The sequence below is a fragment of the Uranotaenia lowii genome, chromosome 2 (genome assembly GCF_029784155.1).
Source record: "Uranotaenia lowii strain MFRU-FL chromosome 2, ASM2978415v1, whole genome shotgun sequence".
NCBI lineage: Eukaryota > Metazoa > Arthropoda > Insecta > Diptera > Culicidae > Uranotaenia > Uranotaenia lowii.
The window spans coordinates 11,785,630-11,813,206 of NC_073692.1; the positions used below are offsets into that span (position 1 = coordinate 11,785,630).

The 27,577-nt window shown below is 37.2% G+C and overlaps 1 protein-coding gene across 2 annotated transcripts; it reads right to left on the reverse strand.

Annotated features, from left to right (window-relative positions):
* Positions 1-256: 256 nt before the first annotated feature.
* LOC129747869 (1-acyl-sn-glycerol-3-phosphate acyltransferase alpha) lies at positions 257-20,467 on the reverse strand. 2 transcript variants are annotated; one of them, XM_055742247.1, is made up of 7 exons: positions 20,270-20,466; positions 19,518-19,719; positions 3,543-3,721; positions 3,120-3,253; positions 2,872-3,053; positions 1,652-1,817; positions 257-1,258 (listed from the first exon to the last, which is right to left on the reverse strand). In XM_055742247.1, the coding sequence occupies exons 3-7, from the start codon at positions 3,719-3,721 to the stop codon at positions 1,098-1,100; spliced, it is 822 nt and encodes a 273-aa protein (XP_055598222.1). In that variant the 5' UTR covers positions 19,518-19,719; positions 20,270-20,466; the 3' UTR covers positions 257-1,097. The 2 variants fall into 2 exon arrangements, with proteins under 2 accessions (XP_055598222.1, XP_055598223.1); XM_055742248.1 differs by lacking the exon at positions 19,518-19,719 and having other exon boundaries at positions 20,270-20,467.
* Between the last annotated feature and the right edge of the window lie 7,110 nt (positions 20,468-27,577).

A 27,577-nucleotide genomic window follows, 5' to 3' on the forward strand; every position in this document is an offset into this window, starting at 1 on the left:
GTTAAAATGACCCTTCATTTGACAGATAGTGGAGGTTCTCAATAACGGGTCAATTTTACGCCTTTAAGGGGTAGCCAAAAGTTAGCGTGAAGTTGATTTGCTTCATGATTACAATGGTGCTGCCATCTTCAAAAGGTTAAGATTAGGATGAACGTGAATGTTTATAACTTGAATATGGATGTTAGAAAATTGTAACTAGACCAAGTGTATCATTTTTCCGAGGGAATAATGTCATCAAAGTCAGTAGATGTACCAGTTTTCTAAAGTTAAAATTTTTTTATAACTATCAAGAGCTTTAGATGTACACATTTTGTATATTACAATAATCTATAGGTACATGCAATATTCTCACTTTTTAAGAATCTAATAAAAACGAATATTTTCTCTAATTTTGTTAAAAGATTATCATTCATACGATCATTTAATTCAGGAACATTTGATTCACGTGTCATTGATTGCTTTGAGGATCTAACATGCTATTCTACCCGTTTTGAATTTTGTATTTGTAGATTTTTTTTAATATTTGTAAGACACATTCCACTCCCTTTGATTACTCCAGTAGTTTTCTTATCTGGAAACATTCAAATTATTTCAATCCTTGACTTTCGTTTTCGCGTTCTTTAAACTTATCTACAGGAATAAAGCTAAAATTATGAAAGCAACTTGTCGGTGAGGCTTTCGTTTTCCATTGATTGGTGGTACGTTGCGTCATTTCCGCTTTTAGAATGGAAGGACTTTCTTTGGAACAATTTACAGGATTGTGGATGAAAAATTAATTTTTCCCTTTTGAGCGTTTGTTTTCAACTCTTAATTTCTTCTATTTTGTGCGAAAAATTTACCGTTGACTTTGAGTGCTGCCTTCATTTATCGCAATAACTCTAGCACGAGCCTAAATGAAAAGAGCACGCTTTTGATGGTAAGTTATTTTTGTTCTGTTTTACAGCACTCCTCCACTTGAAATTTTATATTTGCCGTTTCTTAAACACGGAACAAGAAGACAGTGCCGGAAATTGAAGTGTATCCCCGGGGCTGAAAGAAACCATCCTGTTATTGTCTAGCTGCCTTTTCATTCATGGAAAGGCCGCCGTTTTCGAAGCTCAGGAACTCTTGCTGAGATTATTAATCGCCAAAGATTCATCACTCAGCGCCTCATACTCGGCCTGCATAAGCTTATGTACCCGTTCCATCAGCTGGGGCATATCGTCCTTGGTCAGTCCGGCACAGGAAATTTCGGGCAAGATTTTTATGATATTGTGGCCTGAAAAAAAAAATCAAACGTGGGGTTTCAAATTGGACATCCTTTTTTTGAATTATGAAATCTGTGTCCCTCAATAGTTTTTAACTTTCAATAAATGATTTGATTCAAGAATCAAATTGTTGTTTCCGAATTTTAAATTTCGACTCTCACATCTCTTCCTGATTCTTTGACTCTGATTCTTTTGACTCATTGACTTTTCGACCTTTTCACTATTTTACTTTTTGAAGATTAGATTATTCAAAATTTTGACTCTTTCATTTTTGCTTCTTTAAATCCTTGACTCGTTTGTTGTTTTAAACTTGACTCTTCAAATCTTTGATTCTTCGAATATTTGACGTCTTGCCTGTCAACTGATCGATTCTTTGACACATTGACTCTTGAAGAACTACTTACCGCGGCCAAAGACCTTTGCCCTCCAGTTTAGAAAATGGTACTTGCTCACAACCACCGGCTGGATGACGCTCTGGGACTCAATGGCCACGTGGAATGAGCCCTTTTTGAATGGCAACAAATTATGTCCATCTCCTCGTGTTCCCTCCGGGAAGAATAAAATTTTCGCCTGTGGAAAAGTAAAAATAATAAAACAAGAAACAAAAATTTAAAAGTTGAAAAATACAACGAATTTGTCAAAACTGTCAAAATTTTCAAAATTGTCAAAATTGTCAAAATTGTCAAAATTGTCAAAATTGTCAAAATTGTCAAAATTGTCAAAATTGTCAAAATTGTCAAAATTGTCAAAATTGTCAAAATTGTCAAAATCGTCAAAATTGTCAAAATTGTCAAAATTGTCAAAATTGTCAAAGTTGTCAAAATTGTCAAAATTATCAAAATTGTCAAAATTGTCAAAATTGTCAAAATTGTCAAAATTGTTAAAATTGTCAAAATTGTCAAAATTGTCAAAATTGTCAAAATTGTCAAAATTGTCAAAATTGTCAAAATTGTCAAAATTGTCAAAATTGTCAAAATTGTCAAAATTGTCAAAATTGTCAAAATTGTCAAAATTGTCAAAATTGTCAAAATTGTCAAAATTGTCAAAATTGTCAAAATTGTCAAAATTGTCAAAATTGTCAAAATTGTCAAAATTGTCAAAATTGTCAAAATTGTCAAAATTGTCAAAATTGTCAAAATTGTCAAAATTGTCAAAATTGTCAAAATTGTCAAAATTGTCAAAATTGTCAAAATTGTCAAAATTGTCAAAATTGTCAAAATTGTCAAAATTGTCAAAATTGTCAAAATTGTCAAAATTGTCAAAATTGTCAAAATTGTCAAAATTGTCAAAATTGTCAAAATTGTCAAAATTGTCAAAATTGTCAAAATTGTCAAAATTGTCAAAATTGTCAAAATTGTCAAAATTGTCAAAATTGTCAAAATTGTCAAAATTGTCAAAATTGTCAAAATTGTAAAAATTGTCAAAATTGTCAAAATTGTCAAAAATGTCAAAAATGTCAAAATTGTCAAAATTGTCAAAATTGTCAAAATTGTCAAAATTGTCAAAATTGTCAAAATTGTCAAAATTGTCAAAACTGTCAAAATTGTCAAAATTGTCAAGATTGTCATAACTCTCAAAATTTTCAAAACTGTCAAAATTGTCAGAAAATGTCTCAACGTTTTACCTGTTTCTCGTTTATGGCAGTTGCTTCCTTGTTTATGGCAGTTTTGGCAGACCGTTGGTTCTGCCGATCGATGAAGAGCGTTCCCCAAAGCCAGCTTGCGGAACCGAACGGAAACAGGTACAGTACTTCCCTCTTGGCGACTACGGTGGCTCGACCTACAAGTGGCCAAATGTACGACAACACTGGAATCGAAAAAAAAAAGGTTTGTTGTCACATTTTTCACCGAACCATTTCACCCCACATCTCACCAATGAGATCCAGCGCACTCTGGTGGTTAACCAGCACCACACCTCCGTGCGTTCGGTTGACGTTTTCCTGTCCCCGCACCTCAAAGGAAGCGCCCAAAATTCGACCATAGCCTCGGCAAAGCATCGCCGGAAAGCTTGCACCGACAAGAGACACCAAATATAGCGGATCGGCCATCAAAATTTCATCAGCAAAACACCATCGTCATCATCATCATCATTATCATCGTCACGCAACGTCACCGGGGAAAAGGAAATAAAACTGTCATTACCAATTACCAGGGCCGGTTCACTCCCTCTTTGGAAGCTACTTGTTTACTGTTTGTTTATTATTTAACGTTAGTCTTCACGGAATCAAGCAAGTGCTTCTTCGATAAAACCAGTAGAAACTTTATCTAAGAAACCTAACCTCAACCCAATACTCACAGTGCGTTCCGGTAGTCCCGGGGTCGGAGCAACATGAACGGTACCGGGCCCACGGCGCTGATCAGTGACAGCACCACGAAGCAGAAGAATTTGAAGTAATACCGAGCGGTCGACGAGAGGGTGATGATGAAGAATGTCATAAAGGCCAGACCCCATAGCTCACCGGTGCTGGTCGTCATCTACAGAGTGATGAAAAATGGAATAAAAGTAAAATACGTTCAAAATCGTTACAAAAACGCTCAACATTTTTGAAGAAAATTTCATCTGACCATTCAATTATCAAATCATATTCGAACTGCGTAGAAAAAATTATTTATGCAACAAGTGGCAAAATCAAGTTTTTTGACGAAGTTTTTTTTATCCATTGATAGTTGAGAATATTGTTAACTAGGCCGAACACGAAATGTTTGCGACACCGAAAATGTCATGCCAATTTTCTTATAATGTTTAAAATCAAACCAATATATTAGGGTATTTTAATACATATAATTATTTTAAAATCAAGAGAAAAAGTCATCGATGGAGCCTTGAGTGTGAAATTGAACGAATTTTCGCTTGATGCCCTCCATAAATGTCTTTACAGTGTCATCCGGTACCAGTTTCCGAGTTTTCTTAACATGTCCTTCTCGTTTTAGACTGTCTTCTTGCTCTTCCGAAGTTCTCGCTTCATTATTGCCCAGTACTGCTCCACAGGGCGCAGCCACGGACAGTTTGGCGGGTTCATGTCCTTTGGAACAAAATGGACAGAATTGGCCTCATACCACTCTAGGACACTTTTAGAACAGTGGTATGATGCGAAATCAGGCCAAAATAGCGGATCTTCGTCGTGCTGCTGCAAGAACGGCAAAAGGCGCTTCTCGAGGCACTCAGATTTGTAGATCTAGCCATTTACTGTGCCCTTTGTCACGAAAGACTCACTACCCAGTCCGCAAGAGCAGATGGCCCGCCAAACGAGATATTTGGAGGCGAACTCCGACATTTTCTTGTTCTTAAATTTGTCGTCCACATCGAACATGCTATTGTCGGTGAAAAACTCCAACCCCGGAATTTGCTCAAATTCGGATTTTATAGACGTTTTGTCGTCCATCACTCAGCAGCTAGGATTTTGTCAGCATCTTCTCGTAAAGCTTTAGAGCTTCCGTGTCCAAGTTTTAGCCGTCGATTGTTGTCGCTCATCGCGGTTTGGGAAGTTCTGTATTATGTATGTATGTAGTCAAGCTCTCTTCTTTGAATTCTGGACGTAGCACTGCGAAATGGCCGATGTTTTTAGCCAAATCACGGCTTGCAACGTTGGGATTTGATTAAATCATCCGCTTCACCTTCCCCTCCGTCTTCTTGTTCTCCGGTCCCGGTTTTCTGCCAGCTTCTTTGCAGTGGTCCAACATCAACCGCTTCTGAAACCGCTTGAACACTCTGGAGACGGTTGAATGGTGAATTTTCAACATTTTTCCCAACTGCCGGTGCGGTGCAACTGGTCAGGAAATTCCAGGTGTTTGGAATGAATTTGTTCTCTCGACTCGCGTTGGTTCACCTCCAATTTCGTTGAATCCAAAAACACGACTTCGAGTTTGACAGCATGTAAACAATACACATCAAAAAGAAAGTGTGCAAAATTTGGTTGATTTTTACCTAATGGTAAAAAAGTTATGTCCTGTTGAATGTGTCGCAATAATTACGTGTTCGCCCTTTAGGTATAGTATTCTATCCTTATAACGTACAATACCATTGACTCAAGCAATAAGCTACAAAATTAGGGTTATGCTCTCTAAGAAGGAAAATCAATTATCGTCCAATCAATAAAACTGTAGAAAACATTCCTTGTTTGTAATGAGTAGGTATGTGGCAAGTTTGAAAGCTGCGCAATTTGCAGATTATTGATCCATCTTGGAGATTTTCATGCCGACAAGCGCTGCATGCATGGTTGTTCGGCTCCTCCCATACAACAAAGAGCCAGGAGAAAACAACACTATTTTCAGCTCGGCTTCCGAGTGTTATCCTCTTTCGTTAATCGTGCTCCACTCGTTATCCGAGTTTACATCAAATTCAAGCAGCGATGCCACACATACCGATTTTCCGGTATTTATATCGATTTTCGGCGAAATTTTGGACCAAGATTCGGAAAATACCGAACACCGATTATTGGCAAAACATACCGATTTTTTTAAAATTTGTTCAGACAGAAAAATCATTTCCAAACTATCATTTTTTTTTTTTCAATATTTCAATGTAATTCTAGTGGCTTATAAGCCAGCTAATCTCTGTGTAGTCGATAACATCTTTGTCCTCTATCCTAATTGTCTTGAGAACGAATCTGGATCATCGAACAACATGGTAGATTATAGATAATAGCAGTTTAAGACGTTAAAAATCATATCTTGAAGTTGTATGTATAAAACTTAGGAACCAAGATTAATACGTGCTCGGGATAAATATGTGCAATTTATTTAAACATAATTGAGGTGCAAAGAATAGAGCTAGTTCATATTAATTTTAAGGAGCTGATTCTAAATATTCATTTAGTTTCATTTAGTTTTAGTTTTAGATAGCATAAATCTCGCACATTTTAATCTTTTTAAATCTATCTACAGAACTGAAGCCAAACCAAATCCACTAAGGTTTTGGAAGTCAAAATGCATCAATTGATGTCGCGAAGTTCATGATGTCAAAGTCAGACTTTCTCAACTTATCATTGGGTCGCCTGACGGAGATTCACGTTCTAAAAATTGAGCCTAAAGATAAGCCAACTGGCCAGTATTGAACACTGCAGAACAAATTTCGTCGAGATTTCAGTGTGCTGTCAGAATTTTCATAACATTTGGAACACACTATATAACAGGAATTTTACTGTTTTTACTCTATTCTTATCGAACATACAAAACTTGACTAGTCTATAACAATAAGAAAAGACAAAATCATGTGAATAATTCTCAAAATTGCGCATTAATCGCTGTCGAAATATAGCAAAATGTAGAAAAAAAACTTATTTATACCGTATTTTTTTTCACCTGGAGGCAAACCAGAGGCAACCTAGGTTCGCTCTAACTGCTGTCATCGTGCTCATTTATTGCTCTAGAGGCAACCTAGGTTCGCTCGAAAAACGGACGGAGTCGCCCTGAGAAGAAAGTCAGTTTTGCGAGAAGTTCACCAATACTCGTAACATTGTTATCAAAACATTAAACAGCTGTTTGTGGCTGAAAGCCAAACAGTTGAAATAATGAACGGGAAAATGATTATTGACGCGATTTTGAACCTCTCAGCCAAGCAAAATTGTACAATCTGCTGTCCATAGTGCAATCCAAACACGAAAAAAGGCAATCCGGATGTGAAGAACCGAGTGAAGAAATCCAGAAGGGAGAACAAAATGACAGCTACATGTAAACATTGCACTCGTTCTCACGCACACCTACGTATAGAATAACTCGAAACCCGAAAGTCGTTTTTTTATTCGGACAGTTCCAGAGCCAAATTCGGAATCAAAAAAAAAAAAAATACGCCATTAGTTTAAGGGTGGTCCAAAATAGGTCCAAAGGGTGGTCCAAAATAGGAACCTGGTGGTCCAAAATACTGACCAGAGTAATGATTGAAGAAACGTGTTTTTAGGCTTTAATCTTGTTACATTGCAACAAACGACGATATTTTTGGATAGAAAAAGCCTTGATTTTCGTAATGAACGGATAAAGCAGTCGAAAATTGTAAGATATGCTTTTTTATTCCAGAAAATTGAATAGCCGCTTCCCAAAGCGTTCCCAAATAAATCCGTTACCCTAGCATTCAAAAATTACTCAACACGTACGAATGACACGTAGAAAAATATATAGAAATTTCATTATCTGCCAAGAATTTTTAGCCTGCTTCAATTTTTATGCGTGCAAAAGTATAAGTTGCTATCAAGGTGTGTATATATACAGGAGGTGTTACCGAATATCGAATTCCAGATTCAGCCATTTTGGCTATGTAGGCTTTGCAACTATGCAGAACTCATGAAGTTTGTTTACCAACAAACCACAGAAAAGCTGAGCAAAAAATAAACAAACTCATTGAGAGCCCCGCTCACGCCTCGCCTACTCACTGTGAAAGTCGTTTAACCTAGTGTATCTAAAGACCTTGGTTGCTATGGTGTTAAATTTTTGTTATGTTTTCCTCCCAGTGAAAAAAAGTCCCGATGGTTGAAATGTATTAGATTCATTGAGCTTTGAAATTTGAGGAAAAAAATTTAAAACGTGCCTACATATGAAAATCAATTCTATATATTTGAAAAAAAAAACTATTCCAATTAATAGATATTGAAATTTAAAAAATAATTTCATAATATAATTGAATTAAAGTTTAACAGTTTTTAAGAATTAATATTAGCAAATGAATAAAAGTTATAAAATTAAAGACTTTCGAAGCGAAAATGTTCTTTATCTTATTGGGGAAAAAATCGCAGTTCTTTAAAAAGGGTATTCTGGCGAACGATGTAGTCTAGGCATTTTATTAGAGAATATACTTTTAAGATTATCTGAAATTTCTTCAAATTTCCCCTTTGGATGAAGTTTTCAAAAGATCATACACTCTTCTTCAATAAGAATAGAATTGATCCGATACAGTGATGGTGAAACTAAAATTTAAACTAACTGAGTTACATAACACTTCATAAAAAATATTTTCGAATTGTCAAATGAAAATTGAATGATGTACGAAAAAATCGAAATTTAGCTATTGGTATCATTACATGATCGGGAAACGAAGCTTAGGGAATGATGAGCTAGTTGGCGCCAGGAACTCTGGGCGATGAATATTTATCTCCTACGCAGGGGAAGTTATATCAGCTCAGCTTATCAGTGATAAAACCACATAAAACTACATTTACAATTACTATTCTTAAATCCAGGATGAACAAAATTTCCTTTTCGGCTTCCCCAGCGAATGCAAAACACGCTCGAATCACATAATTCTGTGCCAACACGTGAAAAGGATCTATCTCCAAAAGTAAACAAAGGCCCTTATTCTGCGCCTCGAGTGACGTGACGATAGTAGAGTCACCCAAGTCACTCTATTCCAGCAGTCGGTTTAGGTGAGGAACGTCACTTCGGATGAACTTTGTGAGTTCTTACCCTATTCTCGTAGTCACCGTGGGTGAGAATCGTCGCATTCGGGTGACGATTTTAGGTGACAATTGTCGGTACCTTTTCAGGTGGTGACGAGATAGAAATTTAATCGAGAATTTATGTAAATCACAATGTAAGGCTCTAAATGGTTAATTATACTAATGAATGATAGTTTTGGAAATAAAATTAAGCAAATTTATTAGCAAATATGATTTTTAAATATATTGAAACTTTTTCATTGCTATCTCAAATATGTAATTTGGATTGGAATACTGAATGGAAAGTATGATCTTCTAATGAAATACAAAATTCAGATTTAATTGAAGTTTGTTTTTCGAACCGTTAAAACGATGAAATGACGAAAACTTTGGAATTCAAATATTATAGTACTTTTAATTTTATTTTCACTTTTTAATAATATGCTATGCAAAGAAACCGGATTTAGGTTTATGTAACCGAAATTTGTCGTTTGAATCTGATGCTGCTGCTGCTATTTCGTTGGTTTCGGTAAATGGCATTCCATGATCTCCTATCTGGCAGGCGATAACAACTTCCGGCATGCCACGGGGGTAACTTCAGTTGAGGAAAATATATAAACCGGCAGCATTCGCCATTACTGAAACCAAAAAAAAAACTTAACTTCTCTTGGATATTCGAACAGTTTCAGGTACAAAACACAAATTATTTTACATACCTGATAAACCTTTTGAAATGTTTAACAAACACCGCCTTTTTGTGCGCTGGGTTTTTGGAGCAGCAGCCGTCGGCATCTGATTTTTTTTCCCCGGCAATATGACCCAGATCCGAACTTAGCTTTGATGAACGAAATTTCCACTTACATCGCACAAATCGTCCGTTTTTCTTCCTCAAGCAGCTTGCTGTAACCGTACCATCCGATGATGGCCATTTTCGAACCGAAATTCTAACCCGAAATTCTAAAAACTTACTTCGGAAAATCCGAAGCGAGAGCAAAATCCAAACAACACCAGCAAAATTCTACCATTTTGACAGATGTGTTCATTCGGTCACTCACCTAGAGTGAACCTCTGTCACTTTACCCACAACGACTCCGGGAATAAGGTGACAAATCTCACGGTGACTCGAGGTGAGGTGACAATCGTCACCTCATGCGCGGCGCAGAATAAGGGCCAAAAACCATGTTCAGTACCTCATCATAGGCCAACATTTGTACTACTCAACGGTAAAACCCTTTTGAGAAAATAATATTCTGTTACATTAAAAACTCACTTTGAGTAAAGGTTCTATAAACATTCAAAAACCAGAACTGCCATCACATTGATATACACCCTTTACTCCGGAACAATTTTTCGCTACTACTCCGCAAACAAACTCAAAATAATTAATTTGATTCTTTATTCAACATAAAAATATAGTTGCAAATGAATGCGAGCTCATAACGAAAACTAATAATAAGAAAATATCAAAGGGTGTATAAACAGGTTAGACATAATGTGGGAGCCGTGGACTGTATTTTGCTCTTGAAATGGGGGAATGAACCGAAAGTCCGAAAACGCAATCAACCGGGGAAGTTTGGAGGTAAAAATAATTAACTTATCGTAAACTTAACTTAAACTATATTTTCTCTATAATACAACTATGTACAGGTGATTTATTGTTCTTCAATTTCATTAAATCTTGGTGGGAAATTTTCTTCTTCACTTAAGGGCGCAACGACTTTACGCAAGGACGACTTGATTCAAAATGAATTCAAAACTGGCGACTCGTTCATTCACACACAGCTTGTGTACGCAACGCAAAATGCTTCCCTTTCTCGAAACATCCAATGCAATTGTTGTTGTAAAAATGCCGGCCGGCATTTGTCGGCTATCGTTATGTACATGTGTGGCCTTGAATGAACGAAGTTCATACATAAAAGAACCGGCAAAAGAAACATCCTTTCGTGGTGACGCAAATTGCGTTGCGCTGTTGCCAAATTTTCGAGCTGGCGCGAACACATAATATTACGTGAGCTAGGTCCTATCTACGATAACGCGTTGTTTTTTCATGAAAATTGATATTCCTCTATTCTAACATATAGGGGATGCTTCTTAAAATCGTTTGTCTTTGATAAAAAGCAAAAATTTCAAGTGATTTTTTGTTAGCAATTTAAAATAGGTTGTATTTTTTTTTTCAAACGCGTTTTTTTTCGATACGCCATTTATGGAGATAGATCCTTTTCATGTGTTGGTACAGAATTGTTCAAGCCAAACTTGTAGTCTTATATTTTCTTTTCCCTTGAACCTCCATTGTCACTTCCAGCGATCAATAGTGCAGTGCAGTGAAAAAATTTTAATACATCAAAAAAAAATATTTATTTTTTTTTTGTAACGCGAAATAAAACTCCTAGCAATCTGATAGATATAATTTGAATCTTATCATAGCAATCCGTATTATCAAAAATTTCGTAATCACCACGGTCGTGAAAAATGACGGTTGATGATTAGTTTTTCTTCACGCAGCGAAAAAATTAGTTTAGCACAAAGGAATTTTTCTTTGTTTAGTCGCCAAACAAAGTAAAATTACTTGATTCTGGGAGAGATAAAAAATCCTGTCTGTTTGCCTTTATTTCAAAGAATTTTTCACCTTTGAAATTAAAACAAATTCTTTTATTCAAAGTATTTTTTAATTTAAGAGAATAAATCCTTTGTTCCCAAAACTTTTCTTTAGAATCAAACTCATTGTATCAAATAAAAAAGAGTTTATTTGAATAGATTTTTTTTTTGGTTCAAACACCAAGATTTCTTTGAGTGTTCTTGTTCCAACGAAATGTACTAGAAAACATTTTAATTTTTTAGTAACTTCACAACAATTTTTAAACTTTAAGCCAGTGATTGTATCCTACTTTTCGCAATAGACAAAAATGCATATCGATTCTTTCTCACATGCTAGCAAAATTTATTTCACTGATTTCTATGCCTCAATCGCAAAACATGAAAACGTACACATTTAGAGCCCAACTCTTTCAGCATATAATTTGTTTTCAATTGCTTCAATTAATAAAAGAAATCTAGAATCCCATTGAATATTTTGAGAGCAACCGGCTGGCGATAAAATTTAAACACCGCTTAAGAAAAACGAAAGAACGAACGGGACGACAGAAAAATGCGATCTTTCTCGAGCACAGCTTACTGTGAACCTCATTTTTGAAATTTTAAAGTCAATTGTTGACAAACTATTTTTTCAAGATAACGTTAGATTTCGACGTTTAATGCATTTTTCTTTTGAAATCCTCCCGTTAAAAACAATGATTTCCTATCGTTCATATCATATTAAAATACCTTTTGTCTTAGTATGGAAGCTTCAGAACACAGTCTGTAATCTGACTTAAGCGTTAAGTTCACGACTGTTCCAGGCAGAATTCTCAAAAATCAGTGATTTTAAGATTAAAGAAATGATTCAATGCGATGATAATTTTCTGAATTGACGTAGCCAAACATTTTGATTTGTTTTTATATTCAACACAGCTCAAACCTTATGGTGTTGAAATGAATTTGAAAAAAACTGTGCTAGTATCCATTTCCTTGTTTTTTTCTTTCTCATGTTTAGTCCATTTTATTTTTTTGCTGACGGTATAATAGCCTGACTAGTCAATTAGCTGGTGCATTTTTGTTCCGTTCAACCACGCCGAGATTATAAAACACTCGAATAACCACTCAGTAAGTGACAAGGTTGCAAAAGGTGACTGGACCATTTGTGTCATTTGGTTATTATGCAGGCTTACGCCTCGCATCAACCAAAACGGCACGACACATCCATGTGATAAATGATAAGGTAGGTGATCCGGAAAGTTAAGCTAACGAAGAGTGTTGGGAATTTCCAATCGTGAGATTGACGTTCTCGCCTGGAGAAATCTTAATCCTGCCATGTGCCAATAATGATAGCTTGGATGTCAACTGATAAATTTCCTGCATTGGATCTTCACCGCGGGCTCAGATATCATCAATAGAAAGTCGCTCGCTCTTATCGGTGAGAAAATTGATGAGCGATTTTTAGCCAGGTAGCAATGATAACAAAAATCTTCGAATGAACAGGTGTTAGGATGCGCGCTTAAATGATACGCTACACGTGCCTTGCGGAAACTTAGTTTCTTATCAGGGAATATCGCGTTGAGGATATCACTTAATCGAAATGCCAAAGAGGGATCGGATAGTTAAGCCATGATACTTGAAATAGATTATCGATTCAACTTAAGTAGTACTCACTAAGTTTGCTACCTTTGTCTTCCCGAATATAAAATGAACAAGCGTTATAATCGAGTCAATACGCGTTCGTTGACATTTCCGATTGCTGATCCAATAATTTAATAACGTAAGCCACCCTTGAACTTGCTTATGATTCCGTCTGGCCACATCGTTATATTAGACGACAGCTTATGGCGATGCATTGAGTAACGGAATCATTCATTCACCCCATTCAGCGTTTTTGTCTGTAAGTGCCAATCGATTCTTCGGGGAATCGATATGTGTCAAGTGAATTATTATAAAGGGCAATCAATAAATATTGATCATCGGGGGCAACATTTTCGGCAGAAGTGGTGCCAGACAAACTTAACTTAGTCTCTCGAACTTTTGCTGGTATTGCTTAGCTGTATGGTGAGATTTTACTTTGTCGAAGGATATAATTTAGATTAAGCTCATGTAAGAGTTCCAGATTATATTTCTTTTTTTTATATTTAAGACTAACATTGAACATATAATGAGATTAACACTCAGAAACTATACTCAAAATTTTAGTTTATGGAATGAATTAGACGCGTTTCGTTCTGCGTAAAAATAATTAACTTTTCTATGATCCACTAGACAGCAACCAATTTGGTTGTCTACAAACTGAAATTCAAAGTTAGAAATTTATTGACCGCCGAAAAAAACACTTGTGTGCGAATTTTCGTCTAGTTCAGATGCATAGATAATAACGAAATTATTTATTTCTAAAACATATTAAAGTCAACATAAACGATACTTTCGGATACATAATAAGAAATCAGAAATCGTCCTGCAAAACACCCGTGTATGGATTTTCATCGCAATCCAATTCATAAAAACATTATTGCCAAAACATCAAAAAGATAATATGAACGACCCTTTTTTCTGTCATCTGATTCAAAATTTGAATCCAGGAAGCAATTATTCATTTTGTACCACCCGTGAATGAATTTTCGTTCAGATCCCATGCATTAAATCAGGAATCGATTCCTCATCATGTGTAATTCTCGTATTTGAATTTTCGGTTCTTTTTATTTTAATATTCATCATTTTCCGTTTCACGACATAACCTGACTTCTGAAATTAACTCGGTGCATGGCAACCGTTCTCCAATTTCTCGGACATCCCACATTTGCCAGATCACCAGGGTTTGAAAAATGAATCAAAATTCACGTTCACCCCCTTAGTGAAGCCCTACAGAAATGAACGTGCTTCGATCTGCTCTGTGAACAACATGCTTCTGTGTTATCTGTGTTGCCTACTTTCAAACCAGCGCGCAGTGGAATATTCAGACATAGGAGAAGCTCCAAGGCATTCTGTTTGGTTTTCGTCAGGATCGAACTTTTCTTCGAATCGGCGTCATTCGTTTATGTTACAAAATTGAATGATGGTCATTTCAATTTTATTCCTTCTCAAATGGAGATGGCTAGGGATGGCAGTTTCTGCTTAACTAAAAATTGCAGTAAATGACTGAAAAATGTTTGAAACCCACAAAATATGAGTATTGGGGAAAAGGGCTTAACGCGTAGAAGTCGAATATCGTCATCCGACGCCATCTTGAAATCCAAGATGGCGGCTTCCGTTTAACTTCAAAATGCTGTAAATGACTTAAAAATGTATGAAACCCACACAATATGGGTATTGGGGAAAAGGGCTTAACGCGTAGAAGTCGAATATCGTCATCCGACGCCATCTTGAAATCCAAGATGGCGGCTTCCGTTTAACTTCAAAATGCTGTAAATGACTTAAAAATGTATGAAACCCACACAATATGGGTATTGGGGAAAAGGGCTTAACGCATAGAAGTCGAATATCGTCATCCGACGCCATCTTGAAATCCAAGATGGCGACTTCCGTTTGACTTCAAAATGCTGTAAATGACTGAAAAATGTATGAAACACCCATAATATGAGTATTGGGTGAAAGGGTTAAACGAGTAGAAGTCGGATTCTTCATGCGACGCCATCTTGAAATACAAGATGGCGGCTTCCGTTTAACTTCAAAATGCTGTAAATGACAGAAAAATGGGTACTACAATATGGGTATTGGGTGAAAGGGCTCAACGAGTAGAAGTCGAATTCCATCATTCAACACCATCTTGAAATCCAAGATGGCGGCTTTCGTTTAACTTCGAAATGCTGTAAATGACTGAAAAATGTATGAAACAACCACATTATGGGTATCAGGTGGAACGGTTGAGCGAGTAGGTGTCGAATTTCGTCATCCGACGCCATCTTGAAAACCAAGATGGTGGCTGTCTTTTAACTCCAAACTGCTGTAAATGACTGAAAAATTTATGAAACCCACACAATATGAGTATTGGGTGAAAGGGCTCAACGAGTAGAAATCTAATTTCGCCATGCAACGCCATTTTGAAATCCATCCTTGCACAGGTAGCATATTCAGCAGCGGCTACACAAGTGTCTGTGGAGCGTGATAAGTCGCATTTTGGAATGATATTCACGCCCCACAGACACTTAATTGGACAAACAAAACTGGAGAATGTTTTACAAGTAAAACTGAATGCTGAACTCATCAATCCAGCATTAGATCGAGCGATTCCACTTTTCAAATCAGGTCCTTCCCAAAGTGTACCTAACACACCTTAAATATAATTTAACAACTTTTTTTTTATTAATAAATGTTCTTTTGATCTTCGATTTTGAAATTCGACTTCTACTCGCTGTGCCCCTTTCATCTGATACCCATATTGTGGGTGGTTCAATTGATTTTCAGTAATTTATTAAGTTAAGCGAAAGCCGCCATCTTGGATTTCAAGATAGCGTCGGATGACGAAATTCGACTTCTACTCGCTGTGCCCTTTCATCTGATACCCATATTGTGGGTGGTTCAATTGATTTTCATTAATTTATTAAGTTAAGCAGAAGCCGCCATCTTGGATTTCAAGATGGCGTCGGATGACGAAATTCGACTTCTACTCGCTGAGCCCTTTCACCTGATACCCATATTGTTGGTGGTTTATTTGATTTTCAGTCATTTACAGAATTGATCTGAGATCACTCTGCACTTGGTCTAACAACTCTTTCGTTGTACCCCTGCTCGTCTTGTTCCTACTGGATTCGTAGCGAACACCTGTTTTGCAGGACAGTCGTTCGGCATTCTCGCAACATGTCCTGCCCAGCGTATTCGGCCAGCCTTCACCACCTTCTGGATACTGGGTTCGCCGTAGAGTCACGTGAGCTCGTGGCTCATCCTTGAATGTACAGATTGCTATAAGATTTTTATCGCCATATATTTTCATGATTCGAAATTTTAGATGGCATGTTCAGCGGGATGAAATTCTAGAGAAATTTTTATTTTTTATGGAGTATGAATGAAAGGTGGATAGACAGGCATTAGTTCGCCAATAGAAGAAAGCTTGATAGGTGTTGGAGTTTCACACTAGCGTCAACTAAGGGTTATCGGGTAGGAGTTCAACCTCTAGTTTAAACATTTTTTTAAACGTCCAGCACCGTAGACATTGAGTTAACGTCGCCATCGAACTGTTCGATAAAACAACAACAAGCCCGACTATCTTGATATTAAGATATCTTTGCTAGAGGGCATGTTGATGAAAAGCTCCCATGAATTTTAACGCATTTGCTCTACACCAGCTAACTATGCTGAGAAACAGAATTTTACATGTCACATTGTCCTGAATAATATAATTAATTAGTAGTTTATCTTTTTGTTTATTTATTTGTTTTGTTATTTATTATTATAGATTATTTATTTTCAATTCAATATCGTACTATTTTTTCTTTATGTTAAATCTAACTTTTGTTAATATTAAAATTAAATTTATTTATTTGTATTTCGCCTTATTCAATTGTCACGTAAATAAACTCCGTGTACATAGACGCATTATGGTAGACTTGCATGCAATATCCAAAAATAGACTTCAATGGAGAAATGCTGTCACTCTGATACGCTTACGACTAGTCACTCTCTCGTGGAGACCTCCCGAGTTGACCCGAACTAGCAGGGAACCGAAAAAGGACCGGGGCGAGACAGGTTTAGGCGAATGTCGTAAGAATGAAAGGGACGCATATCCGGGGGTAGTTGATGCGATCCGACGATCGAAAAGCCACTGACCTATGATATAGGTCAATAAACTTCCACTCGGTTTTTGGGAATCCCTCGTGCCTGCCTGAGGATTTCAGGAAGTTACAACTTCACTTTGAACCCAACCGTGAGCAAAGCAATAGCGAGTGTTTGCCTTTTTGTCCGCATCGGTAGTAATTATTAAACGTTAGAGAACACGTGAAGTCACTTTTAATGCTTGGTATTAAATGTTAATATGTTTCCTTTATCCCTAGTTAGTATAAGATTGCTAGATATTGTGGTGCGGTTATTAGTGTATGTGTGCAGATTACATCGTTACAAAAAAGGTAACACAAAAACATTGATTGTTCTGTGCGTTAAATTTCTGTGCTAATGTCTTGTCGAACAGCCGTTCGCCGGCTTTTTATATATAGTCGAACCGCCAACGAAGATCTAGCGATTAATAACCGCTAGCTTCGACATCAGAGCCACCCGTTACATCTACCAGGTTCCAAATTGTGTGTTATTTCTTATATAGTTTCTCTGGGACCCCCCGTCGTCTTAGAGCAGCCCAGATGTTTTCATGGTTAAGTCGGTCAAATGCTTTTTCGAAATCAACAAAAACCAGCAGAAGAGAGTCCTGGAATTCGTTGATTTGTTCCAGTATGATTCGTAGCGTTGTGATGTTGTCCACACATGATCGTCCGGATCGGAATCCAGCTTGTTGCCGTCGGAGTGTAGCATCAATTTTCTCCTGGATCCTGTTCCGGATCAGTTTGCAGAGTACTTTGAGGGTTGTACAGATCAACGTTATGCCTCGCCAGTTACCGCACTCTGTCAGGTCTCCTTTCTTCGGGACCTTTACGAGGGTACCCTGCATCCAGTCGGCCGGGAATGTTGCAGTATCCCAGATGTCGGCGAAGAGACGGTGCAACATTTGTGCTGATAGGGCAGGGTCGGCTTTCAGCATTTCAGCAGGGATGCAATCGATCCCAGGTGCTTTGTTGGATTTCATGTTCTTGATTGCCGCTTCTATTTCAGCCAGCGAAGGCGCTTCCGAGTTGACGCGATTTATGCGACTTACTATTGGCGCTTCGAGCTGCGGATTCTGTTGGCCATCGCTATTCGTGACTCGGAAGAGTTGTTCGAAGTGCACAGTCCATCGTTTGAGCTGATCTGTTCGATCGGTCAATAACTGACCTGCTCGGTCTTTCAGTGGCATTCTTGCATTAGTCCTTGCACCACTGAGGCGGCGAAATGTCATAAATGTCATAAAGTAATCGGATATCTCCATTGGCCGCGGCTCTTTCTCCCTCTTCGGCTAGGGGGTTTGTCCAGGCTCTCTTGTCACGTCTACAAGCTCGTTTAACTGCCTTTTCCAGCTCCGCATATCGTAAGCGGGCGGCTGCTTTGGCTGACCCGGTACATGCCTGCTCAATTCCGACTTTCGCCTTTCTTCGATCATCGACCATCCTCCAAGTTTCATCCGACTATAATCGAAACAAAACAAAATAACTTTGGAATTCAGATTTTTATTTCAAATCTGATGTTATGTTCAATGTTTTCAATTACATTGCAATGATTCTTTTATCCAAAGCTTTAAAGTCTGGTTTTATTCAAAATTTCAATTCATATTTACTGTCTTTTATTCGGAAACAAAGACTTCAAACATGTTAAAATGTACTAGCCAAAAATTTCGATAGAATCAAAAAGCAAATATAAAAAATAGAATGCCTATAATTAATTTACAAGCCAATTTCTAGTTCACAATAAGGAATTTTAATATCAAAAAATTATTAAAAACTTTATTAATGATTTATGATTTATTAATGATTTATGACCGAAAAAGCATTGATTTTAAACTTCAATTCTGAAATTTTATTTAAAATTTTAGTAAAATTGATTATTTATTCAAGTTTGTGAGAGTTTGCCATAAGAAGGAAACTGGTTTTAGAAGGCAATTTCATTATTTATTGTGATTTTGAAATTTTTGTTTTTTAAAGCAAGATTTAAATTCTGAAAAGAAAATGGTCGATTTTTCAAATAGGATTTGATTAGATGTTCCTAAATTTCAAACGCGTTTTTCTCGTTTCGAGCTAACTGCTAGTTTTGCCCTTATGAAATTATACGCTAGATATCTCGTTTTTGGTTGTACACTTTATTGCTTTTCTCGGAAAAAAAACTTAAAAACTCAAACTGTAATAATGTTTCACACAATATTGATACATTAACATTAAATACCAATCTCTCAATTTTGAACGATAGTTGACGGTTGAATTAAGTCTTTAGTCCATTTTTTTACATTCCAATTGCTCATCAACCAGTTAAAAAACCACTGCATTGATTTCCAATCGTAGCTATATGTGGAAAGAACAACTGGATCGAACATTGTTTATATATTTAATGCTCATTGAATTATTCGGTTTCCCCTTTTGTTCGAAAGAGGACTGTGTACCATCTTCTTCAATATGAATGAAGCTTTGAAGCTTACCGAACCTACATATCGTTCCTAACCTTTAAGAAGTCACTTTCATGCACTCGCTAGATGTCCTTTTCGTTCACATTTCTATGTCCACTTAACCTCCAGCATAGGCACATATGTATGTACAGGTAATTACCTTTCTTATCAAGACTGCTCTTTCTGACGTAGACAATTTCCGAGCTTCAACTTATCAACAGCTGCGCGTCGTCGTCTTCACTATTCAAAATAGTCGATCCCTGCACATTTGAATCAAAGAACACTTTGGACGCCAAACTTGGAGCACCGATCAAAGAAGGCTATTTTTATCACTCATAGGAATGTGTCGTACGACTTACTTTCTGCAAGACGAGACAATTTGTGTACTAATGTACCGAACACTTTATACACCGGCTGCTTTGATTTGATTGCACAATAACCGATGAAGATGATGATGACGATTGAGATCAACGCCGGCACATCGTGAACATGGAAATTGCACGCCCTTTCCTTTAGTGTGCAATAAATTAGCTGAATGGAATCAGCCTAGCAGTAAGTAGCACGCTATCAGCTCGTGTTTCTGTTTACGTTTTCGGGGAATGCCAGCCAAGTCTTGGACTCCTCTCGCTTCGAATTATTAACGGAGCGTGGCGAAAGTCAAAGTTCGTGGGAGAAAATCCACGTGTTTACCGGATTCACCGGCCGGAGTTTTCCACCCACACCCACATACACACATAGGTCACAGGAAACTTGACTACTTCTAACTACAGAACAAAGAAGAGTTCGTCGGAACAGATTTTCTATCACTGAATCACTGGAATCTTAATTTTTCATAATGTCGTTTGTCTCACTCAATTAGCGCATCACACTCGAGCATCACCAGGGCACCTTATCCCGATTCCACTGATTCACCTTTAGATTGCGCCGAGAAGTTGAATCAACCCGACCGAATGAGTTAACTATCAAGTCAAGAGGAAGCCAATCGATTGTGAACTGATTGTCTCGTTGCCTAGAGAGATTTATTTAACACAGCCAGCTGAAGCAACAGCAGCAGGCTAACTAACTCACTAAGCTTTTCCTAGTACCTAAGCTCGCGCGCGTCCGAGGCGTAACTCTAACTACCTTCTTTGTCGCGGCATGCTTTGCCAGCAAATGGGATGGAATTGTTGCAAGTGCTAGCGTTTTGTGCTAGTTAGTGGCTTGGCTGGCAAATGTTCTACGCTACACCACTGTCATTACCTTTCTTCTTTGTATTTTTTTTTTCTTCTCTTAGCTGGCTGAGAGTGTCCATATGCGTCCGGCAATAATGGAAGAGCTGCCAGTAGTGTTGCTTCCGTTGATTGAATAAATATTTGTTTGTAATCGATGTTTGAATTTGTTCCCAAATTTTCTTAGTTAAAGTAAACATGTTATTATTAAAATAAACGCAGACACTATATAAGCCAACGAAAACTAGAACAATACCACTACTACTCTGTATGATATAATAAAGTGAACGTTATTGTCTGACCTTTTAACCTGGTAATAGCCGAAACTACCTCTAGCCTTAAAATTTTCCTGAAAATTTGTAAATATGTTTATTTTTTTTTATAAATTTTCTTTATTTGAAACGGCTCATACCTTTGAGTTTTAAGGAGCCAAACTCGTTTATTTTTATTACAATTGATTACTTAGGCCTAGCACTTTTTGTTTCAATAGGAGAAAAAGTTAGAGAGGGAAATAGGAAATTAAAAGGAATTATAGACGGAGATCGATAGCTTTTAGAAAAAGATAAATTTCGAACCTGTAGTAGAAATCTAGCACAGCTAACACATCCCTCACTGGAACATTGGGTGGTTTTCCTCGGACCCGAAGGGAGTCTACAAAATTCGTTCACACGACCAAACAGTGTAAATATGTTGAAATAAGATTTTTCCTGTGTTTTTAACACAGATTTTTATGCTGGTCAAATGATGGGCATTGAACGTATTCATAGAGGCTATCTCAAAAACCATAAGACAAATTGCCACAAAATTTTGCTTATGTAAACATTTCATTAATAAATAGAATCACTAAAAATTTCATCCATTTTCATCCAAGGATTCAAAAATTATCAACAAAACAAAATTAAGCACTTTTTCGATTCCAAGCTTAATAGGGTGTCTCATTATGTCTAAGCACAATTTTTATACAACCCTGCTCATTCCGGAAGACGTTTAAACAGCTGATTTCTGCTGCGTGTTGTAAGCGTTGCTAGTCAGTCGAAGGAGGCCGCGGTGATCTTGTTGTAGTAAAATTAAATAAAGGTTGCAGTGTTGTTTGTGGGGGTTAAGGGGTTCTCCTTGGTGAAGCAGTTCACCAAGCCACGCTAACCAGGCGAACGACCGGGCGAAAGATGGTCGTTCAACAACCCACCACCAGAGCGCAGTGCAGAGATGTGAGCCGTTGTCTTCAAGCGAAGAGGCGAAGCGTGCGATAAGGCGAGGCGAAAACGAGCGCGGGACGGGGGCAATGAACGGCAATGGAGTCAGAGCAGATTGTAAAAAAAATGACCATTTTACTCTGCCATTAGTTCGCGAACGCATCACAGCGATCCCAAAATTAACGATCGTTTGCCAAAGTTTGGTGCTTTGTTCCATCCATATAAAAACGGAACAGGAATCATCGCCATTGAAGGATTCCACAGAAAGGAAAATCCAGTCTTAAGCTGGAATAGATTGGAACTCCAGGTAACCCCACGCCATTTTGCCCCTGCCCAAATTGTGTCCCTAATACGCTCCTGAATTTTACCAGGACCCCGCTGTTTCGGATTGATTTTGAATCAACCGAGCCCTGAGAGCGCCACAGCGCTCTACGACTTCAACCGACAACCACACTCGTCGGTGTTATTCATTTCGGTACCTGGTTCAGCACCCAAGGTGGGGCCAGGTACGACGTCGCCACGCGCTTCGTTCACCATCGACGACTTAGCGCGCCGCCCGAGAACATCGACCGACCGCCGTCGGTGTTACTTACCCCAGTACCTGACTCAGCACCCAAGGTGGGGTCAGGTACTCAACATCCACGCCGCTTGTTTGCCGTCAAAGGACCAGCAGTGCCCGGTTCAGCACCCAAGGTGGGGCCGGGTACAACAACACGACCCGTTAGAGCCAGCCAGCTTCCAAGCCGATCTCATCGAACCCGAGCTCGACGTCAAGGAAGGAACCAGTATACACAATAAGGTTAGCTAGCTAGTTTAAGAAAGTGGTGGGTGAACAAAACTACATCATTAAACGGTACCGTAATCCGGGGTAATATTGATCACTTTTTTCAATATTTTTCGAATATTTTTCCTATTAAGGGGAATGTGGCATGTTTCATATTTTTGAAACCAGTACTGGACTCCTATGAACGTAAAACATGGTTGCAGAAATTTATTTGGCAACTTTAAATTTGATTTAAAAATCGATTTCGTCGCTGTTCAGGAATTGATGCTTTGGGGTTACAATGATCAGTCTTTATTTTGACGGTTTAAACGAGTTTTCTTGATCATAAAGGATACAAAACACCTTCACCATAGTTTACAAACTCTAATTTATCAATTTTACCTTGCTTTTAAACGTTTTCTTTAAAAAAACATTTATAATCGAAAAATAAAATAATGATGCTGCATACATCTAGGCGCAAAAATTATAATAATTGCTAAATAGTTTTAGTTTCAAAATAAAAATGAAATTTTACCTTCACAAATTCCCCTAGGCCCTCCCACTATTTCCATTTTCATTTTTTCTTCAAAGTTAATCATTTTATAGGATTCCTATCCATTTGTCCAATAAGGGCTTACTCTTGGAAGGTGTCCTTACTTTTTAAATATAAAAAAATAATCATTAAATGACTATAATAATAGCAATATAACTATACATAAACAAAGAAAAAAAGTTGTTTTTTTTTCACATCCAACAGCCCGTTTGCTTCTGAATGCTTTTTGAAATCATCAGGAGAGCTGTTTCTTTGCGAGCCTTGGAAAAAATAGATATTTTAAGATTTAGAAATTACATTTTTACTAGCAGAAAGCAATTTAAATGAGGCTCTTAGAGCCAAAGGGGTATAAGTGCATAAAACCTGATTTCGAGAAAAAAGCACTTGAACTTCGTTGTGTTCCAGTAAATTCCATAGATATTTTTTTATGATTTTTTTTCATGTGAATGATTTTTCTAAATAAAAACAAAGCATTTTACAACATTTTCCCAAAAAACAACGTTTATTTGACGTTTATTGAGGCGATACATATTTTTTAAATTTGGTACTTATACCCCTTTGGCTCCAAACACATGCACTTATACCCCTTTGCCACCAAATAAATTCACTTATACCCCTTTGCCACCAACAAATTTTCACATCCAGGTTTTTTGATCTTATTGATATGGGTATTGCTTGGGCATTGCTACAAGAGTCAATTAGTTTTCGTATAAATATATTTTTTGTTGTTTTGATGAGAAATATGCTCTGGTACAGTAGGTTAAGAGATTTTATGGCTGAAGATCGACCTGGTCTTGGCAACTTCTACTAAATCTCTCCAAAGCAACGTTTTTTCATCAAGATTAATTTATAATAATTCGTGAAAGTTATTTTCCACTAAATTCCAATCACCACGTGTTTTGTACGTCTTTGCCTAATCAATTGGGTATTGGAATGGGACTTGCGGTCACTCTGAGTTGGTTTTTTACAGTAAATTAACGATAGGCGCTTCAATATTAACCCAATTATCTCGTACAAATACATTTTTTGTACTTTATAAGCCTTTAATCCGTGTCACACTTCATATATCCAGAAATCAGGAATTTGTGATCCGCTAATTTGTTATTGAAATAGAAAAAATAATTAAATATATTAATTTTTTTTTCTACTAGAATTATCACTAAATGCAATCAGATGGTAAATTTTTAAACATCATCAGCTATTCAAAAGAAAAGTGAATTACATTAATTTTAAAATTTTTTGGTCCCGATGAAAAAACATTACTTTCATGAAATCAAGTTAGGGTTGGTGGCAAAGGGGTATAAGTACATCAGTTTAATGGACTTTGGAGGCAAAGGGGTATAAGTGCAGCACTTATACCTCTTTGGCTCCAAACAAAAAGGAAATTTCAGTAAGCACGATTTTTTCAACGAGATCTAAACATAACAAAACAGTGAAATAAAATTATGATTAAAATAGCATATGATGATTGACAGTCAAGGATTCGTTCTAGATGGTTATCTCGATTTTTTTCCATTTTGTCACTTATACCCCTTTGGCTCCAAGGGCCTCAAATACAAACCAAATTTTGACTATTTGATACTCAATTATTAGGCTTTCAAACGTAGAAAACAGTTTTCAAAAATTCAAACTATAAACTAAGTTATTGATGGTAATGTGGAAAAATTTATTGATGGTCAAAGTTACCCCGGTGATCAAAGTTACCCCGTTTTACGGTACCTAACTTAACCCGAGGAGTTTCCTTTAGCTCTCCCGAATTTCCCTGCAACTTAGTTTTTGTAAGCTTGCCGACCCTAGGGATGATTAGGGGTTCATCGTAAATCTGCCGATTGGCTAACAGCCAGTCTTACAGTGTTGTTGTTAATAGTTCTACTTAAAGCTCTGTGTGTTGTGAGCTCCAGTTTTCATAAATTACGTGAAAATAAGAAGCATTTCCCAGAAAAAAGTGCAAAAATATCGTGCACAAATGGTGTACTATCCCCAACATTTCGCTGATTGAGTTTAAGAAAATGGAAAAAATTAAGCATTGGAGCGGTCAAAATGCGATTCGGAATGCGAGAGAAAATCAGCTTCAAATCAAAATCAGCTTCACTGTCCAAAAAAAATCTAGACGGAAACCGATTTCGGTGGACAAAACTTTAGACCGGAAAGATAAGCTTTCTAATGCCAGTAAGAAGACTGCCTCAGTTTGGGATGTGGCCAATAAAGTGGGATCCCCTCGTAGCTCTTCGGATTTTTTTGATTTTGTTCACTTGTGCTATTTATCACGCGCATGCACTTTTTTTGGTTCCCTAAGTTTTATACATACCATTTCAATATATGATCTTTCAACGTCTTAAGCTATTTTAATTTCTAATTTACCAAGTAATTCGATGATCAAGATTCGATCTCAAAGCAGTTCGCATAGAAGACTACGCTTGCTATCGACTATGCTGAGACTTACTGGCTAATAGGGCATTCAAGGGTGTTCGAATCAAAAAGTTGTAAAACTAAATTGCGTGTAAATCGATTTTTTTTATATAAAAAATCGAAGTATCTTTGTTTTTGAAGTACAATATGTATAAAAGATGTTAAAAATACTCAGTTAAGATTCTGGACGCTTAACCACTTTTTCCGCGCAGAACGCCAGTTTGCTTAGAACTGCTTCTCGCTGCTTACAGTTTTTTGGGTCCCCTTACGGTTTTGCTTAACTATCATCCAATATTTTTCGATTGGGAGAAGTTTTGATGTGTTGGGAGGATTGTTCTTATCCTTCGGCACAATGTGCATGTTGTTAGCGGCATACTATTCCATGGCCCTTTTTTCATAATATCAGGAGGCCAAATCCGGCCAAAATAGCACAGACAAGGCATGCTTCTTCAGGAAAGGCAGCAAACGCTTTTAAAGACACTCTTTTACGTAAATTTCCTGGTTGACGGTTCTGGCTGCAACGAAAATGTCGCTTTACAAGCCTCAGGTACAGATTGCTTCCCAAACAAGATATTTGTTGGCAAATTTTGATAGTTTATTAGCTTGAAAATGTCTGCCACCTTTCCTCTTTCGGTTGCTGTATAAAACTCTTCTCCAGGAAGCTGTATGAAGTCGGCCTTGAAGTGGGTTTCGTCGTCCCGCATTTCGATTTTCTCCAGATACCGGCTTCTTAGTTGTCGAAATACGTTCCCCGAACACTTTTATTACTTTTGTGACGGTTGATCTCGCCACCATCAACGATTTTGCTATTTTTGCGCGCGTGTAGTTTGGATTTTCACGACGCATGTACAAAATTCTGATTCGTAGCTCCTCTTGCTTGGACGCCATTTTGAAAACTAAAGACTTGATGTCAAAAGCCAAAAAGAAGCATCATTCTACACACACACACATACACCTACACTTACAAAATGAGGGGTGTTAAGGTTTTTCATATAAATGATTAAAATAAAATACGGCGAATTTAAGTTGACCACTTTTTGATCCGCCCAAGCAACCAAAAATCACATATTTACTTGAATAAAGGCATTGAAAGTTACATATTGGCTGACAAAGAGAATCAACTGCCCAATTCCCTTTAGTGAACTTTATGTACTCATTAATGAACTTTAAAGTTGCAAAAGTGAATAATATGTACGTTGTATGTGACTTGTTTTGCCCAATTCCCATTAGTGAACTATATGTGCTCATTAAAGAACTTGAAAGCTGCAAAAGTGATCTATACGTACGTTATACGGGACTTAAGTCACATAAAGGGCACAAAAGTGCTCAATACGGGATTTGGTAAGTCACATAAAGGGCACAAAAGTGCTCAAACAGGATTTGATAAGTCACAAAAAGTGCATTGATGTGCTTTCAAAATCAAATCACCTCTTCGAGTTTTAGTTTCAGTTAGAACAACGTCTAGGCGTGGTCTGGAGGTAGCATGTTTGATTCTCACCACGACGGTCGGGGTTCGATCCCCAAGCCGGGCAAGTTTTTTTTCCATAAGTAATTTAGTAATTTCTCGCGAGAACCCTTTTGGATTACATTGGTTCGGAATTTAGAGAAAGAAATGAAAAATCGATAGTGTTAGTTATATTTTGAAAATATTTTTCTGTTTGAATCATTTTTTTAATCATTTTGAAATCGGTATGTTTTGCCAAAAATCGGTTATCGATATAAACAGATTCTTGGTCAAAGATTTCGTCAAAAAATCGGTTTAAGCACCGGAAAATCGATATGGGTGGCATCGCTTGTTGTGATGGCTAGCATCTTCCAAATGTTGAAACCATCAGGCCACAGAAAAAAAAATCAAATTTTCATTGCTCTATGAGCCTTATTAAATTTCAAATTAAATCATTAGTTTAAATCAAATTACTACAATCACTATCAAATGAGAGCTGCAGCAAGAGTTTCGAATTGGAATACAGAGATGAATTAAACTTATTTTCTGAAATTTTGTAACCGTGGGTTGGCTACAGCCCAGCCCTGCTAAGACTCCCCTTCAGACGCCTCAGGGTCGGCCTTTCGTCAATAAAAAAACTGCAAGGAAAT